The sequence below is a fragment of the Odocoileus virginianus genome, chromosome 2 (assembly GCF_023699985.2).
Source record: "Odocoileus virginianus isolate 20LAN1187 ecotype Illinois chromosome 2, Ovbor_1.2, whole genome shotgun sequence".
In the NCBI taxonomy this organism is placed as follows: domain Eukaryota; kingdom Metazoa; phylum Chordata; class Mammalia; order Artiodactyla; family Cervidae; genus Odocoileus; species Odocoileus virginianus.
In genome coordinates, this window is record NC_069675.1 from 41,579,733 (window position 1) to 41,600,118 (window position 20,386).

Genomic DNA, 20,386 nt, shown 5'->3' on the forward strand with positions numbered 1-20,386 from the left:
AATAAGAAATAATCACAATAAGAAAGGAGGATGGAAACTGGAAACATTTAAAAAATTGCATGCTCTGACTATGCTATTAATAAAAACTTCTCAAACACAGAATCAAATTTCATTATGCCAGAATCACAAGCATTTGAGACTAATTTAACATAACCTAACAGAACCCCAAAACCTTTGATAAATATGTGGTTACTACCCTTTTAAAAATGCAGATGTGAAATACAACACACAAAAATGCCAGATGAACTAATTTTCTGTAAAATACCAAGTATGAGATTCTGATACAGAAATTCGTAATTCTCTCTGGTTTTCTTTCAGGAGTACACAGGAATCTCCAGTAGTTACCTGGCCCTTTTCATACTGATATAAAATTTTTAGTTTCAAAATCCAGAAAGCTCTGGGAAATTAAAGAGCTTTTTCCTTAACTCAGTTGGCAACCAAACTCTGACTTAAACATGTAAAGCTTTATCAAATTTGGTGTGAATATTGGTATGCTCCACTGCAGAAATATTAATGCTTGATAATACAGTACTACCCCAGAGGAGAGAGGTATATCATATATGGTATTTACACTGTATTACATTTCCAAAGTCTAAAAAACTCTAAATTCCAAGACACATTTGCCTACCAAGGGTTTCAGATAAAGGACTGTGGACATATGTTTTCTATGTCTTACCTATGTATAAACTTATTGTTGGTCTGCCTTAACTAGGACTTTACTACGTATCTTTTACAGCATAATTAGTTTTATAATTTAGTTTCTAAGACCAGCATAAAATGTGTTCCTTTAAAATAAGCTGCCAAACTACATTATATAAGTGCATAATGATTATAAAATATACATTTATGTTCATGATAAATCTACAAAAAAAATGAGAGTACTAACATGCTGTGCAATAAACCAGTTAACAAGGTTAACACCTAAATATATAAAATAAAATTTTTTCTTTGTGCCAATTTCTCTGGTAGCTAGTGAATCACTCTAAAAAAAGAGTAGTAGTAAAAGTACTTTAAGAATCAAGTAGCTTATATTTAAATGGTAGTAAAAATTCCCTATGTAAATTACTTACCCCATTTCCTGTTTTACCAGCAACCAAGCAGCATGCTGTAGGCAATTTAGTCACACCCAGAAAGAAGAGAAAAGGGAAAAATATTCATTGAAATTTGGTTCCAATATCATTACTAAAGTGCTTAAGTAATTTGCTAATCAAACTCTCCCCTGTAGAAGAGGAGTTACTGTTCAGAAATGTGGCAATGACCTCAATCTCATTTAAAATCAGAAATGAGGTAAGATGCCTCATTTGCAGTGCTGACTTGCTGTGGCCTAGGAATTCAACAGGGGTATCCCCCTCCTCCCCACAGATTTCTATTTCTCATTAATAAGTTACAAGTGTTTTTTAATATGGGTGGCTCACATTTTTCTCTTAAAATATCTTATTGTTTCATGGGGGAAAGCCCAAACTGAATGAGTACATACTGTGTCCCCAAAACACAGATTTGAAGGACTCAGTTTTCTGTTTTTGTTTTTTAATACAGCTAACACTTTTAACTCAAATTAATGATATCCACATAAAAGTGTTTAGGAGTATAATGTACTAGTGTCTATAACTGACTTTGAAATATAACAAAAACTAAGATGTGTGGGTGGATAAATGGATAGGTGTGTTAAAAAAAAAGCAAATATAGAAAAATAAGTGTAGAATCTAAGTGGGTATATGAGTGTTCACTGTACAATTCTTTCAATTTTAATATAGGTTTGAAATTTTTCATAATAAAATACTATGGGAAATGCTCTGGGAAGGATTAATTTAAAAAACTGAAAATGAAAACAGTAACATTTACAATCACAATTGTTATGAGGATTTAGTGAAATTCATGTAAAATGCTTTGTATACTAAGTGTGTGACACCAAGATTTCTCAGTTTGCCATTAGACTCCCATAGCTTTCACCTTAAAGAAAGGTAACATATGGCCTGCCTCATATATATGGCATTTTGTGAATATGACAGAAGCATAAATGTGTAAGTCAATAAAATACCACATGTAGTCTCTGCTTCTACATGTCACAAAAAGGGCCAGTCACACTCATTTTAAGACCTGGAGAGACAGCTTTTGTTGTTCATATGTCCTTTTAAACTTCAAATGGCTGGTAGGGCACCAGAGACTTCTAAAGACTTAGGATCATTTAGAAACATTAGGTGCATTAATTTGATCAGATATTAGCTAAGCAGAATAAATTAATCACTAGTTAGGTAAGAACTACAACTGTTCCCAGTACCTAAATGTCTCATCAGTACCTTCCAATCTATTAGTTTGTTTACTTTGCTACCTCAAACTAGTATCATTTATAGTGCTGCAAGACCCCTTCCCTCCTGCCTTCCATTTACTCAAGCCTTCTTTGAAAGTGTATGGTGATGGTGGAATATACAAATTAAGGAGTTGGAAGACCTGGCTTTAGGCTTTACCAGATGTCTGGCACTCAATTTCCTGTGTGTAAAATAAGAGAGTTAGACAAAGATGCCAGCAAATTTGGAAAACTCGGCAGTGGCCACAGGACTGAAAAGGTAAGTTTTCACTGCAATTCCAAAGAATCCTCAAATTACCGCACAATTGCACTCATTTCACATGCCAGCAAGGTCATGCTCAAAATCCTCCAAGCAAGGCTTCAATAATACATGAACTGAGAACTTACAGAGGTACAAGATGGATTTAGAAAAGGCAGAGGAACCAGAGATCAAATCACCAATGTCTGCTGGGTCATAGACAAAGCAAGAGAATTCCAGAAAAACATCTACTTCTGCTTCATTGACTACACTAAAGCTTTTGACTGTGTGGATCACAACAAACTATGGAAAATTCTTCAAGAGATGGAAATACCAGACCACCTTACCTGCCTCCCACGAAACCTGTATGCAGGTCAAGAAGCAACAATTAGAACCGAACATGGAACAACAGACTGGTTCAAAGTTGGGAAAGGAGGGCATCAAGGCTGTATATTGTCACCCTGTTTATTTAACTTCAATGCAGAGTACATCATGCAAAATGCTGGGCTGAATGAATCACAAGCTGGAATCAAGGAATCAAGATTGCCAGGAGAAATATCAACAACTTCAGATATGCAGATGACATCACCCTTGTGGCAGAAAGTGAAGAGGAACTAAAGAGCTTTTTGATGAAGGTAAAAGAGGAGAGTGAAAAGCTGGCTTAGAACTCAACATTCAAAAAACTAAGATCATGGAATCCAGTCCCATCACTTCATGGCATATAGATGGGGAAACAATGGAAACAGTGAGAGACTTTATTTTCTTGGGCTCCAAAATCACTGCAGACGGTGACTGCAGCCATGAAATTAAAAGACACTTGCTCCTTGGAAGAAAAGCTATGACAAACCTAGACAACATATTAAAAAGCAGAGACATTACTTTGCTGACAAAGGTTCATCTGGTCAAAGCTATGGTTTTTCCAGTAGTCATGTATGAATGTGAGAGCTGGACCATAAAGAAGACTGAGCACCGAAGATGCATTTGAACCTGTGATGTTGGAGAAAACTCTCGAGAGTCCCTTGGACTGCAAGGAGATAATACCAGTCAATCCTAAAGGAAATAAATCCTGAATATTCATTGGAAGGACTGAAGCTGAAGCTCTAATACTTTGGCCACCTGATGTGAAGAACTAATTCACTGGAAAAGACCCTGATGCTGGGAAAGATTGAAGGCAGGAGAAGGGGATGCCAGAGGATGAAATGGTTGGATGGCAGACTCAACAGACATGAGTTTGAGCAAGCTCCGGGACATGGTGAAGGATAGGGAAGCCTGGCGTGCTGCAGTCCGTGGGGTTGCAAAGAGTCAGACATGACTAAGCAACTGAACAATGACAAGACTAAAGATGACTGTAATTTAAACTTTTCTGGATGGATAAAGGTCACCATTAATGGACATTAGTGGGTATACTGCTCTATAACAAGGGCTATTAAGACTTCTAGGACTCTGAGATCATAGAAAAAATAAATAATGGTCTCCTAAAGTTGAAACCTTGGAGTCAATGTTATCCCACCTTTCTTCAGTCTCCATACTTTAAGAGATCAATAAATACTTGTTTCCTCATCTCTAAAGGGATATTAATATTACCCTTGCAGAGATATTGTAAGGATTTAATGAAATTATGTATGCAAAGAACCAAGAAAGGTTTCTGGCATGTACTTAATAAATGGTACCTATTATTGTCATTTTTTAATTAAAACCTTATCTGTAATTCACAAATAATAAAATTATTATTCCTTTAAAGATTTACAAGATTTGATCCTTTTCCTTCACATCCCAGACTGCTCTGCTGAAGGCAGTCCTGGAACCTCCCTCATCAATGAAACCCTCCTGGGTATCTGCACTGTAGAGAACTATCCATCCTTTTTTTCAGAGGACTCAGACTCTTCTGTCCTTTTTTAGTGAACTTTTCATTTCCTCTTTTGACCTCTGTTCTCTATGGTCCCTTCCAGATGATGCCATCTAGTCTGTAATCTACCCTGCCATCCTCTGATTATAAAGCAGTGTATGGTGGAGGTAGCCAAGGGAAACCAGATTACCATGTGTAACATGTTAAATTAAATCAAATGTCTTTAGTACCTGAGATTTGTTAAAGGGTTTTTCCTTAATCCCCTGCAGGCTCCCTGCTCAAGTATGCCAGCAGGTTGGACTGAACTAATCACACAGCAGGGGCTGGAAGGCTGAATCCCAAAGTAGTCAGTGTTGCTCAATTATTCAATTTTACCACGTGCTAATAATGCCATGGACCTGCTTCTGCTGAGGTAAAAGGTGTACATTCCTCCCCTTCAGGTAACCAAGATACTTTTAATAAATGTTCTATTCCTTAGTCAGTGGAAAAAATTCATTCTGTGGAGTAAGAAATTTTATTCTTCCTCCCCAATAGAACCATTTAAAGTTATCAAGTTTAATCAAATTTGATACCAAAGGTAGCATGTCACCTCCTGAAAACTCAGGACCCACAGAATTTAATCCTGGACTCAGTTTTGCTAAATGGGGGAGTTGAATAATGTGCTTACTAAAGTGCTTGTGCACTCTGGCAACACACAGACACACAGACAAACACACACATACACAAGCATATACCCATACACATGTCATGGAAGCTCTATGCCTGGGGATGGTTTTTAAGCCTAGAGTTCCGAGCTGGGGGTTCATTCACCAGCAATGAAAGTGGGTTACAGTAAGGCCAGGAACTGAGGCTGTTCAAGCAGAGGAGGCAGGCAGGAAGGAAGGAGAGATGGGGGAGGCATTAAAAATGGCACTTGTCACATACAGATCAATGGAGAGCCCAGAATAAGACCACACACCTACAGTCAATTAATCTTCAACAAAGGAGGCAAGAATATAAAATGGGAAAAAGTTTCTTCAACAAGTGTTGCTGAGAAAGTTGGACTGCTGCATGTAAATCAACGAAGTTAGAGCACACCCTCACATCATGCATAAAGATAAACTCAAAATGGCTTAAAGACTTCAACATAAGACATCACAATATAAAATCCCAAGAAGAAAGAATAGGCAAAATGTGCTCTGACATAAATTATTCAATGTTTTCTTAGGTCAGTCTCCCAAAGCAATGGAAATAAAAACAAAAATAAACAAATGGAACCCAATCAAACCTACAAGCTTTTGCACAGAAAAGGAAACCATAAACAAAATGAAAAGACTGGTAGAAAATATTTGCAAATAATGCAACCAATTAGAGCTTAATCTCCAAAATATACAAACACCTCATACAACTCAACAACAACAAAAAAAAACCCAAACAATTCAACTGAAAAATGGGCAATAGGCCTTAACAGACATTTCTCCAAAGAAAGCATACAGATGGCCAGTAGGCACATGAAAAGATGATCAACATCACTATTATTAGAGAAATGCAAGTCAAAACTACGATGAGGTACCACCTCACACTGGTCAGAATGACCATCATTAGAAAGGAAACTCTTTTTTTGAGACAAACTCACACTTGTTTGTTTACAAGTAACAAACACTGGAGAGGATGTGGAGAAAAGGGAACTCTCCTACACTGTTGGTGGGAACATAAATTAGTATAGTCACTATGGAGAATAGAATAGAGGTTCCCCAGAAGACTAAGAATAGAATTACCATATGATCCAGCAATCCCACTTCTGGGCATATACCTGGACAAAACTATCATTCAAAAGGGTACATGCATCCCTATGTTCATAGCATCACTATTCACAATAGCCAACTCTTTGAGGTTGGCAAAGAGTTGGACATGACTGAGCAACTTTCACTTTCTTTACAAAATACGCTATCAGAGAAGCCCCAGAATGGTAATACAACAATAATAATGATTAATAAGATTAATAAAAATAAAAATACAGAGTGGTAGGTGCTGTGACAGGGAAATATTTTGAGGGGACACTTAAGGCATCCTCAGTTCAGTCTAGTTAAAATTATCAAGAAGTAACATCTAATCTGAGTTCTGAAGAATCAGGTATTGAGAATTACCTAGGTGAAGAGTGGAGAAAATATAATCTGAACAGGGAAAAACTGTTGTGCAAAGGCCACAGAGCATCAGCAAACTCCTGGGAACTATAGGTTATTGGTCCCTAAAGAGCTGAGGATGTGTGGTTGCAAAGTACAAAGGAGGAAACAGGATTAAAATGATAGAACTAGTGAACCCATGGTAATAAGGGGTTTAGATTTTACAATTAAGGCAAAATGGAGCCACAGAAAGATTTTAAGCAAGGGAGTAGCATGATCGTATTTGTCTTCAGAAATTCTCACTCAGGTTGCAATGTGAGTTAGAGAAAGAAGATGGTAACTAAGGGAAATGAAGACATTTGGTAAACTAAAGCAGTAATTCAAATAAGAAATCATATACATGGCAGTGGTGGTAGGACTGGAGAGGAGCAGGCAGCTTTAAGAGATAATGAAGAGGAGGGAGGAGCCAAGATGGCGGAGGAATAGGACGGAGAGACCACTTTCTCTCCTACAAATTCATCGAAAGAACATTTGAACGCTGAGCAAATTTCACAAAACAACTTCTGATCGCTAGCAGAGGACATCAGGCTCCCAGAAAAGCAGCCCATTGTCTTCGAAGGGAGGTAGGACAAAATATAAACGATAATATGGGAGTCAAAAGAGCTACGGACGGAGACCCGTCCCGGGAAGGGAGTCTTAATAGAGGAAGTTTCCAGTCACCAGGAAACCCTCTCACTGGCGGGACTGGGGGAAGTTTCCAGCATTCTAACTGGGAGGAAAAATTAAACAAGGCCCACAGATTATGTGCCTAAAAGCAACTCCCAGCAGAAAAGTACCCCAGACGCCCACACCCGCCAGCAACAAGCGGGGCGGAACGGGGAGGAGCGGGCGGCATTGCTTAGGGTAAGGACCGGCCCGAAGACCCTGAGAGCAATCAGAGGGAGCTTTTTTAAACTGTGGGATAGCAAGGGACAAAATTAACTGGCCCGAACACACTGCCGGTGGTTCGCAAAACAAAGGGACTGAGAATCTCCAGAGAAGAGCCGGCCCATCCCCGCTGGAGGTAGGAGGCAGGGGGAAGGGGAAAAGGGCAAACTCAGCCCCTGAGAAGCCACCCCCTCCCACACTGCAAACAGGCCTCCGGTTCTAGCTAAAGTCTTCCTGAGACCCGACTGGCGGCGCGCGCTGGGGCCACGGAGGGAAAAAGCATGCCGTATCCGGGGAGATTGTGCCCAAGCCTCTGGCTGCCTGAGCCGCTCGCCACGGAGGGAAAAGGCGCGCCACATCCGGGGAGAGTGCACCCAAGCCTCTGGCTGCCTGGGCCACTCGACGCGGAGGGAAAAGGTGCGCTGCACCGGGGAGAGTACGCCTGAGCCCCTGGCTGCCTGAACCGCTCAGGCCGGGGAAGGCACAAAACGCAGGCACAACCGAATCTGCGCTTTTGTGGAGTACCCGAAAACTGGAACCACACTCAACGCAGGGCCCGCTCCATATAGAGCAGCAGGGAGCCTGAGCAGTGTAGACGGCGAAAGCACAGACACCCGTGAGCGGGGCAAACCCAGTGTGACCGGAACACGGTGAGTGCTATCCACACAGAGCGGTATCTGTCTGCAGCGCCCCGCCCTCCCCGTAGCAGGACTGAACTGAACTAGAGAACCTAAATAAGAGATCACCTCCGCCCGCCTGTGTCAGGGCGGAAATTAGACACCAAAGATATGGCAAACAGAAGCCAAATAAACAAAGGGAATCGCTTCAGAAAGGACCGGTGGTAAAAGGTAACACCCTGAAGGTAACACCGACTACACGGGAAGGGGCCTACAGATATCGAGAAGTGTAAGCTGGAAAGAGGAGCTATCTAAAATTGAACTGATCCTACGCTGACCGCAACAACTCCAGAGAAATTCCTAGATATATATGTACATATATTTTTTTTAATTAAAAAAAATTTTTTTTTCTTTTTTTATTTTTTCTCTTTTATTTTCTTTTAAAATTCCCTATTACTCCCCCATTACTCCTCAACTTTCATTTTCATATATTTTTATGATTTTTTTACTTAGGGAAAAAGAATTTTTTTTCTTTTTCTTCTTTTTCTCTCCTATTTCCTTTTAAAGTCCTCTAATACTCCTCTATTATTCCTTGATTTTCATTTTCATTTCACTATAACCTTGCCAAAAAAAAAAAGAGAGAGAGAGAGAGAGAAACCCTATTTTTAAACCGAACTTCATATACAATTCTAAATTTTTTTTGTGTTTTTGTTTTTAAATATTGTATTTCAAAGAGTCTAACCTCTACACTAGATTTTCAATCTTTGTTTTTCAGTAGTATGTGATATAAATTTTGGTCATTTAAGAATCCAATATTCAGTTCCCATTTCTATTCAGGAGTGTGGTGATACTCTCCCACTTTTGACTCTCTGTTTTCTACCTCAGAACACCTCTATTTCCTCCATTCCCCTTCTCTTCCCAATCCAACTCTGTGAATCTTTGTGGGTGTCTGGGCTACGGAGAACACTTTGGGAACAGATAACTTCGTAGATCTGTCTCTCTCCTCTTGAGTCCCCCTTTTCTCCTCCTGCTCACCTCTATCTCCTTCCTCCCTCTCCTATTCTTCATGTAACTGTGAACCTCTCTGGTTGTCTCTCACGGTGGAGAATCTTTTCACCATTAACCTAGAAGTTTTATTATCAGTGCTGTTCAGTTGGAGAAGTCTTGAGACTATTGGAAGAATAAAACTGAAAGCCAGAGGCAGGAGACTTGAGCCCAAATCCTGAGAAAACCAGAAAACTCCTGACTACACGGAACATTAAGGAATAAGAGACCATCCAAAAGCTTCCATACCTACACCAAAACCAACCACCACCCAAGAGCCAATAAGCTCCAGTACAAGACATACCACGCAAATTCTTTAGCAACCCAGGAACATAGACCTGAGTGTCAACATACAGGCTCTCCAAAGTCACACCTAACACAGAGACCCATCGCAAAACACATTACTGGACACTCCATTGCACTTCAGAGAGAAGAAATCCAATTCCATGCACCAGAACGCTGACACAAGCTTCCCTAACCAGGAAACCTTGACAAACCAATCGTCCAACCCCACCCACTGGGTGAAACCTCCACAATAAAAAGGAACCTCAGACCACAAGAATACAGAAAGCCCATTCCAGACACAGCAATCTAAACAAGATGAAAAGGCAGAGAAATACCCAACAGCTAAAGGAACATGAAAAAAGCCCACCAAGTCAAACAAAAGAGGAGGAAATAGGGAATCTACCTGAAAAAGAATTTAGAATAATGATAATAAAAATGATCCAAAATCTTGAAAACAAAATGGAGTTACAAATAAATAGCCTGGAGACAAAGATTGAGAAGATGCAAGAAAGGTTTAACAAGGACCTAGAAGAAATAAAAAAAAGTCAATTAAAAATTAATAATGAAATAAATGAGATCAAAAATACTCTGGAGGGAACCATGAGTAGAATAACAGAGACAGAAGATAGGATAAGTGAGTTAGAAGATAAAATGGTGGAAATAAATGAAGCAGAGAGGAAAAAAGAAAAAAGAATCAAAAAAAATGAGGACAACCTCAGGGACCTCTGGGACAATGTGAAACGCCCCAACATTCGAATCATAGGAGTCCCAGAAGAAGAAAACAAAAAGAAAGGCCATGAGAAGATACTCGAGGAGATAATAGCTGAAAACTTCCCTAAAATGGGGAAGGAAATAGCCACCCAAGTCCAAGAAACCCAGAGAGTCCCAAACAGGATAAACCCAAGGCGAAACACCCCAAGACACATATTAATCAAATTAACAAAGATCAAACACAAAGAACAAATATTAAAAGCAGCAAGGGAGAAACAACAAATAACACACAAAGGGATTCCCATAAGAATAACAGCTGATCTATCAATAGAAACCCTTCAGGCCAGAAGGGAATGGCAGGACATACTTAAAGTAATGAAAGAGAATAACCTACAACCTAGATTACTCTACCCAGCAAGATCTCATTCAGATATGAAGGAGAACTCAAAAGCTTTACAGACAAGCAAAAACTGAGAGATTTCAGCACCAACAAACCAGCTCTTCAACAAATACTAAAGGATCTTCTCTAGACAGGAAACACAGAAAGGTGGTATAAACGTGAACCCCAAACAACAAAATAAATGGCAACGGGACCATACCTATCAATAATTACCTTAAATGTAAATGGGTTGAATGCCCCAACCAAAAGACAAAGGCTGGCTGAATGGATACAAAAGCAATACCCCTATATATGCTGTCTACAAGAAACCCACCTCAAAGCAAGGGACACATACAGACTAAAAGTGAAGGGCTGGAAAAAAATATTCCACGCAAACGGAGACCAAAAGAAAGCAGGAGTCGTAATACTCATATCAGATAAAATAGACTTTCAAATTAAGTCTGTGAAAAGAGACAAAGATGGACACTACATAATGATCAAAGGATCAATCCAAGAAGAAGATATAACAATTATAAATATATATGCACCCAACATAGGAGCACCGCAATATGTAAGGCAAACGCTAACGGGTATGAAAGAGGAAATTAATAGTAACACAATAATAGTAGGAGACTTTAATACCCCACTCACAACTATGGATAGATCAACTAAACAGAAAATGAACAAGGAAACACAAACTTTAACGGACACAATGGACCAGCTAGACCTAATTGACATCTATAGGACGTTTCACCCCAAAACAATCAACTTCACCTTTTTCTCAAGTGCACACGGAACCTTCTCCAGAATAGATCACATCCTGGGCCATAAATCTAGTCTTGGTAAATTCAAAAAGATTGAAATCATTCCAGTCATCTTTTCTGACCACAGTGCAGTAAGATTAGATCTCAATTACAGGAAAAAAATTATTAAAAATTCAAACATATGGAGGCTAAACAACACGCTTCTGAATAACCAACAAATCATAGAAGAAATCAAAAAAGAAATCAAAATATGCATAGAAATGAATGAAAATGAAAACATAACAACCCAAAACCTATGGGACACTGTAAAAGCAGTGCTAAGGGGAAGATTCATAGCATTACAGGCCTACCTCAAGAAATGAGAAGAAAGTCAAATAAATAACCTAACTCTACACCTAAAGCAACTAGAGGAGGAAGAAATGAAGAATCCAAGGGTTAGTAGAAGGAAAGAAATCTTAAAAATTCGGGCAGAAATAAATGCAAAAGAAACTAAAGAGACCATAGCAAAAATTAACAAAGCTAAAAGCTGGTTTTTTGAAAAAATAAAATTGACAAACCATTAGCAAGACTCATTAAGAAACAAAGGGAGAAGAACCAAATTAACAAAATTAGAAATGAAAATGGAGAGATCACAACAGACAACACTGAAATACAAAGGATCATAAGAGACTACTACCAGCAGCTCTATGCCAATAAAATGGACAACTTGGAAGAAATGGAAAAGCTCTTAGAGAAGTATAACTTTCCAAAACTGAACCAGGAAGAAATAGAAGATCTTAACAGACCCATCACAAGCAAGGAAATCGAAACTGTAATCAGAAATCTTCCAGCAAACAAAAGCCCAGGACCAGATGGCTTCACAGCTGAATTCTACCAAAAATTTAGAGAAGAGCTAACACCTATCTTACTCAAACTCTTCCAGAAAATTGCAGAAGAAGGTAAACTTCCAAACTCATTCTATGAGGCCACCATCACCCTAATTCCAAAACCAGACAAAGATGCCACAAAAAAAGAAAACTACAGGCCAATATCACTGATGAACATAGATGCAAAAATCCTTAACAAAATTCTAGCAAACAGAATCCAACAACATATTAAAAAAATCATACATCATGACCAAGTGGACTTTATCCCAGGAATGCAAGGATTCTTTAATATCCTCAAGTCAATCAGTGTAATACACCACATTAACAAATTGAGAGATAAAAACCATATGATTATCTCAATAGATGCAGAAAAAGCCTTTGACAAAATTCAACATCCATTTATGATTAAAACTCTCCAGAAAGCAGGAATAGAAGGAACATACCTCAACATAATAAAAGCTATATATGACAAACCCACAGCAAGCATCACCCTCGATGGTGAAAAATTGAAAGCATTTCCCCTGAAATCAGGAACAAGACAAGGGTGCCCACTCTCACCACTCCTATTCAACATAGTTTTGGAAGTTTTGGCCACAGCAATCAGGGCAGAAAAAGAAGTAAAAGGAATCCAGATAGGAAAAGAAGAAGTGAAACTCTCTCTGTTTGCAGATGACATGATCCTCTACATAGAAAACCCTAAAGACTCTACCAGAAAATTACTAGAGCTAATCAATGAATACAGTAAAGTTGCAGGATATAAAATTAACACACAGAAATCTCTTGCATTCCTATACACTAACAATGAGAAAACAGAAAGAGAAATTAAGGAAACAATACCATTCACCATTGCAACAAAAAGAATAAAATACTTAGGAGTATATCTACCTAAAGAAACAAAAGACCTATACATAGAAAACTATAAAACACTGATGAAAGAAATCAAAGAGGACACAAACAGATGGAGAAATATACCGTGCTCATGGATTGGAAGAATCAATATTGTCAAAATGGCTATACTACCCAAAGCAATCTATAGATTCAATGCAATCCCTATCAAACTACCAACGGTATTTTTCACAGAACTAGAACAAATAATTTCACAATTTGTATGGAAATACAAAAAACCTCGAATTGCCAAAGTAATCCTGAGAAAGAAGAATGGAACTGGAGGAATCAATCTGCCTGACTTCAGACTATACTACAAAGCCACAGTCATCAAGACAGTATGGTACTGGCACAAAGACAGAAATATAGATCAATGGAACAGAATAGAAAGCCCAGAGATAAATCCACGAACCTATGGTCACCTTATCTTCGACAAAGGAGGCAAGGATATACAATGGAAAAAAGACAACCTCTTTAACAAGTGGTGCTGGGAAAACTGGTCAACCACCTGTAAAAGAATGAAACTAGAACACTTTCTAACACCATACACAAAAATAAACTCAAAATGGATTAAAGATCTAAATGTAAGACCAGAAACTATCAAACTCCTAGAGGAGAACATAGGCAAAACACTCTCCGACATAAATCACAGCAGGATCCTCTATGACCCACATCCCAGAATTTTAGAAATAAAAGCAAAAATAAACAAATGGGACCTAATGAAACTTAAAAGCTTTTGCACAACAAAGGAAACTATAAGCAAGGTGAAAAGACAGCCCTCAGATTGGGAGAAAATAATAGCAAACGAAGCAACAGACAAAGGATTAATCTCAAAAATATACAAGCAACTCCTCCAGCTCAACTCCAGAAAAATAAATGACCCAATCAAAAAATGGGCCAAAGAACTCAACAGACATTTCTCCAAGGAAGACATACAGATGGCTAACAAACACATGAAAAGATGCTCAACATCACTCATTATCAGAGAAATGCAAATCAAAACCACAATGAGGTACCATTATACGCCAGTCAGGATGGCTGCTATCCAAAAGTCTACAAGCAATAAATGCTCGAGAGGGTGTGGAGAAAAGGGAACCCTCCTACACTGTTGGTGGGAATGCAAATTAGTACAGCCACTATGGAAAACAGTGTGGAGGTTTCTTAAAAAGCTGGAAATAGAACTGCCATATGACCCAGCAATCCCACTTCTGGGCATACACACCAAGGAAACCAGATCTGAAAGAGACACGTGCACCCCAATGTTCATCGCAGCACTGTTTATAATAGCCAGGACATGGAAGCAACCCAGATGCCCATCAGCAGACGAATGGATGAGGAAGCTGTGGTACATATACACCATGGAATATTACTCAGCCATTAAAAAGAATTCATTTGAATCAGTTCTAATGAGATGGATGAAACTGGAGCCCATTATACAGAGCGAAGTAAGCCAGAAAGATAAAGACCATTACAGTATACTAACACATATATATGGAATTTAGAAAGATGGTAACAATAACCCTATATGCAAAACAGAAAAAGAGACTCAGATGTATAGAACAGACTTGTGGACTCTGGGAGAAGGCGAGGGTGGGATGTTTCAAGAGAACAGCATTGAAACATGTATATTATCTAGGGTGAAACAGATCACCAGCCCAGGTTGGGTGCACGAGACAAGTGCTCGGGCCTGGTGCACTGGGAAGACCCAGAGGGATCGGGTGGAGAGGGAGGTGGGAGGGGGGACCGGGATGGGGAATACATGTAAATTCATGGCTAATTCATTTCAATGTATGACAAAAACTACTGTAATGATGTAAAGTAATTAGCCTCCAACTAATAAAAATAAATGGAAAAAAAAAAAAAGAAAAAGAGATAATGAAGACATAGACCGGCAGGACTTGGTGATCAACACTGATGTTGGGGTTTCTAAATTACCACCAATGCCCTTAAAACTCTAAAGTCTTTTGAATCCTACACATCTCTTGGGCTCATTTATGACAGCAAGGATAATATAAATATAGACTTGTACCTGCAGGGAAATGACAATAGCAGTGTGGGCAGCTAGAGGCATGACCCTCTGTTCTTCTCCACCCAGCATGCAAACATACACACACACACACACACACACACTCTCTCTCTCTCTCTCTCTCTCTCTCTCTCTCTCTCTCTCTCTCTCTCTCCCACTTACCTACCTCCAAGTCTCCTCACCACTATCACCTCCCTGCCACTTTTTTGTTCCCCAGAATCTCTGATATCAGACCTGTGATGTAATGACTAACACAGAGTCTGGGTGTCTCTTTTGATAAATAAAAGATCTGTTTTTAGCCATGTTTAAAAACCCACCTCAATCCTCTACATTATCTTTCTCTACACGGTTGAGAAAAAAGAAAATGAAGCCAGACATATGATCTTCTCATTCCAACTTTTCCTACTACTGTTGGCAAAAAAAAAAAAAACTTTAGATAACATTAAAAACGTTGAACATTTTATTTGTGACAAAGCAAGAGGAACAAAGCAAGGACAAATCAGCAGATGGAATGAATCTGCAGAGTCAAATTAGATACAGCTCTGTGCTGTGCTTAGTCCCTGTCATGTCTGGCTCTACGACCCCATGGACTGTAACCCTCCAGGCTCCTCTGTCCATGGGGATTCTCCAGGCAAGAATACTAGAGAGGGCTGCCATGCCCTCCTCCAGGGGATCTTCCCAACCCAGGGACTGAGTCCAGGTCTCTTGCATTGCAGGCAGATTCTTTACCATCTGAGCCACCACGGTACAGCTCTACTGATACAGTTTCCAAGAGCATTATTACTTCTGTTTTGTGAGTTTTAAGGAGAATCTGAGGGGGACCGGGGAAGAAAAAGGAGAATTTCCATTGCATTTTCCAATACTCTAGATGATTTTTGCCTACCTCTGAAGGATTTGACTGGAAATAATTACAAGAACAAATTCTATGGTGGTGGGAAGGTGGAATAGAAGCAGAGGAGAAGGACCCGGAAACCAGAGCAGCTGCAATGAATGACGGCTCTGGGACAGACACAGATAAAGACAGCGTTCAGTCTTGTCCCTTGGTGTCACGTGCTAATGAGGAGACAACCTGGAGACTGAATTTCAGGTAACTCTAGAGTTAAAGACATCAGTCAAGTGGAGATAACAACAAATATCTGTTAGTAATTGGGTGTGGCTGAGGGTGCAAAGGTGTTTCCTCTTAGAATTTGATTTTAGAGAATTAGCATCCACTGACACGGTCCGTTTGGTCAAGGCTATGGGTTTTTCCAGTGGTCATGTATGGATGTGAGAGTTGACTATAAAGAAAGCTGAGTGCCGAAAAATTGATGCTTTTGAACTGTGGTGTTGGAGAAGACTGTTGAGAGTCCCTTGGACTGCAAGGAGATCCAACCAGTCCATCCCGAAGGAGATCAGTCCTGGGTGTTCACTGGAAAGACTGATGCTGAAGCTGAAACTCCAGGACTTTGCCACCTCATGTGAAGAGCTGATTCATTGGAAAAGACCCTGATGCTGGGAGGGATTGGAGGCAGGAGGAGAAGGGGACGACAGAGGATGAGATGGCTGGATGGCATCACTGACTCGATGGGCATGTGTTTGAGTAAACTCCGGGAGCTGGTAATGGACAGGGGGGCCTGGCATGCTGCAATTCATGGGGTCGCAGAGTCAGACACGACTGAGCGACTGAACTAACTGACTGACTGACTGACACCCAGTTAGCACATGACACTGAGGGACAAGGCGAACCTTATTTGTCTTTATTTATATCTGTCCCCAAGCCTTCATTCATTGCAGCTGCTCCGTCTTTTCCGTTCCTTCTCTCCAGCTCTACTTATGCTGGTTAATGCGAAGTGAACCTGCCGATTCAAGAGGCTTCAGTTCATCAACTGGCTCAATTTCAAAAGTCATAAATACAACTTTACTTCAAAACAACTACCAAGAAAAACAGCTTTTTAAAAGTAAGTTTTAAGTTTTGGAATACTAAGGAGATAAATTAACTTGCTGATAACTTATTAATTGTTGAAAAAGGTCTTTAATAAATAACTCGAAAACTCTATAAAGAGAATTATTTTAAAATTATTTCAAGGTCTTCCCTGGTGGTCCAGTGGTTGGGACTCCAGGCTTTTGCTTCCAAGGGCCTAGGTTCAATCCCTGGTCAGAGAACTAAGATCCTACAAATTGAGCAGTACAGTTAAAAAAAAAAAATTCAAATTAGGAAAATTTTAAGACTGGAATCATCCCATATATTGAACTTGATTTGCACTAAATGTATTAATATTTTTAGGGGTAAAGATTTCTTTATTGCATTTTTAAAATTAACTTTTAGATATTACTTTTAAAATATACTAAAAGAATATTATCAAAATAATCAGACTTCTGGCTTCAAGATAGTGGAAAAAGGCCCTTAGTGCTCACTTCTCTGGAAAATCACTGCAAAATAAGGAGAATGAGAAACGGAAAAAGACACTCCATCTACAATGAGACAAGAATACTCATCACCCCAACTCTCGATGTACAACAGAAAAGGAATGCAGGAGTGGAAAATAGCAGAGCCCAGGAAGCTGATCCCTCAGTCTTGGCAAAGAGAGATACTAGCTCCTCCAAGCCCAGCAAAGCTGAGGACTGGAAACCTAAGACAATAGAGGGTGAAATGTGGACTAAAAAGAAGGGGAATAGTTGAAGGCCTGTATAAAGAACAGATGGACCCCCCTGTTCCCCCCTGACACCAAGCAATAGGAGACTTATACTCTGGGAAACCAAACTAGAGGTGTCTACACTAAGGCCCCTGGCAAGAGGACAGCTGGAGTGAAGCCCTGCAAGGAAAACAGGAGGGGTCCATAAGAGCTTACGGTCTGAGCAGAGAGAACGGCAGCCCCCTTTCCTACCCTGCTCTGGCACTCAGGCTGCCGAGCTTATACCTTTCTTGACGGGAGACTAGAGGATTCTTCTCTGGACAAACTGGATGCTTTTTGAGGGAAATTTTTCAGATAATATGATATGGTCCTTTTATATAAAAAGTCAACTTACTACCTGTTCTCTTCTAATAAAACTCAGTCAACAGGCACCACCATCCCACACATAACTTTCAATCACCTTTTAATGTTCTATACTTAAATGAATGCACAGAGACCATAAGTCATTTGAAGAAAATCTCTAACATGAAAGGAAGAAACCAAAACACAAATACAAGTGGAAAGAACAGTGCACAAATTTCCATGTGCCCTTCAAGTCAGCCTCAAGTTATCAACATTTGGCTAAACATATTTTACCTATCTCTATTACCTTTTTCATTTAAGAGGGAGGTGGGCTGGAGTTACCATAAGAAAATCTCAAATAATTTCACCTGTGAACAACTCCCAATGGGAACATTTTTTAAAGCAATATTCTTTGTTATTTAAACTTACATTGAAACATTTCAGATGTCAATTTAAACATATGTAAGGGAGCTCATGGTTTCTCAAACTTCTTTTGGGGCTGGAGAAGGGTACATAAGTAAAAAAGTTTGAAAAGCATTTACTGAACCTTAGCATAGACAAACATCATTAGAAATGAAAAAGGGACTAGAATCACATATGTGGAGAAGGGTTGTTTTTTTTTTCTTCTCATTTTCTGTTTTTCCTCTCAGATAACATGTAAAAAGTACAGAATATACTGGTTTAAAAATATATTTATTTATTTATTTGGCTGTGTTGGGTCTTAGTTGCCCTGTGGCATGTCAGAGCTAAGTTCCAGAACCAGGGATCAAACCTGTGTCCCCTGCATTGGAAGGTAGATTCTTAACCACTGGACCACCAGGGAAGTCCCTGGAATACACTGTTATTTATTGTGGAACATAATTTTCTCTCTCACTTTCTCTGTGTATATCATCTCAACCTCAAAGGTTTTTTGTTTTTTCAGCAAAGAAGTATGAGGGCCCTTGGGTAGTGGAGGAGAAAGAAAGACCTCCTTTCTCCCTTTTCCCATTTCTTCCTCTTACTCTGATCACTGAATAGACATGAACTCCTGTGGGTTCTGCTGGGAACCTGGGTAAGACATGCTGGATATGGTCCAGAGTGGCCATAGTCAATGACAAATGTCTTGTGTCCAAGTGTGGTAGGCATATATTTGTAGACAAAATAGACACAAATTCCTGCCCTTGTAAAATTTATAGTCAAGAAACAGATAACAAGCAAAATAAATAAGTAAATCACATGCTATTTCATGTGATAAATGCAATAAGAAATGAGCCATTTATTGGTCAGTTCAGTTCAGCTGCTCAGTCATGTCTGACTTTTTGCAACCCCATGGACTGCGTCACGCCAGGCCTCCCTGTCCATCACCAACTCAGAGCTTGCTCAAACTTATGTCTATCGAGTTGGTGATGCCATCCAATCCTCTCATCCTCTGTCGTCCCCTTCTCCTGCCTTCAATCTTTCCCAGCATCTGGGTCTTTTCCAATTAGTCAGTTCTTTGCATCAGGTGGCCAAAGTGTTGGAGCTTCAGTTTCAGCATCAGTCCTTCCAATGAATATTCAGGACTGATTTCCTTTAGGACTGACTGGTTTCTTTTAGGATTGACTGGTTGGATCTCCTTGGAGTCCAAGAGACTCTCAAGAGTCTTCTCCAACACCACAGTTCAAAAGCATCAATTCTTCAGTGCTCAGCTTTCTTTATGGTCCAACTGTCACATCCACACACGACTACTGGAAAAACCATAGCTTCGACTAGATGGACCTTTGTCAGCAAAATAATGTCTCTGCTTTTTAATATGCTGTCTAGGTTGGTCATAGCTTTTCTTCCAAGGAGCAAGTGTCTTTTCATTTCATGGGTGCAGTCACCATCTGCAGTGATTTTGGAGTCCAAGAAAATAAAGCCTGTCAGAGTTTCCACTGTTTCCCCATCTATTTGCCATGAAGTGATGGGACTGGATTCCATGATCTTAGTTTTTTGACTGTTGAGTTCTAAGCCAGCTTTTCTACTCTTTCACTTTCATCAAGAGGCTCTATAGTTCCTCTTCACTTTCTTCCATAAGGGTGGTGTCATCTGCATATCTGAGGTTGATATTTATCAGTTACTGTGGAGAAAACTAAAACAGGAAAGAGGAATGGAAGAAGAGCAATTTGCAAGTTTAAACAGGGTAGTGAGGGAAAGCCTCACTGAGAAGCAAAAAAAAAAAAAGAAGAAGGTGAGGGAATAAGCCATACATATATTTAAGGGAGAAGTCTTTTCGGCAGAGAGAACAGCAATGCAGAAGGAGGCAGAAGTGTGCCTGTTGTGTTCAATGTGGCTAGACCAGTCTGGGAAGAGTGCAAGTACCTAGTGATGAAGTCAAAGAACTAAGGTGCAGTGGTAGGGCAGGGCCAGTATAGGCCCTTGCAGGAAATAGAGGACTCTCATTTCACTCTGAGCCAGTTGGGGAGCCATGGAGGGTAAA

At 39.7% G+C, this 20,386-nt stretch overlaps 1 protein-coding gene across 5 annotated transcripts in view; it reads right to left on the bottom strand.

The window, feature by feature from the left end:
• Positions 1–20,386, bottom strand: part of PUS10 (pseudouridine synthase 10) — an 80,684-nt gene that overhangs the window by 27,401 nt on the left and 32,897 nt on the right. For all 5 annotated transcript variants that reach the window (XM_070478819.1, XM_070478816.1, XM_070478821.1 and 2 more), the window contains exon 5: positions 1,071–1,105. In XM_070478819.1, the coding sequence (XP_070334920.1) occupies positions 1,071–1,105 (35 nt within the window). The remainder of the gene's footprint in view (positions 1–1,070; positions 1,106–20,386) is intronic.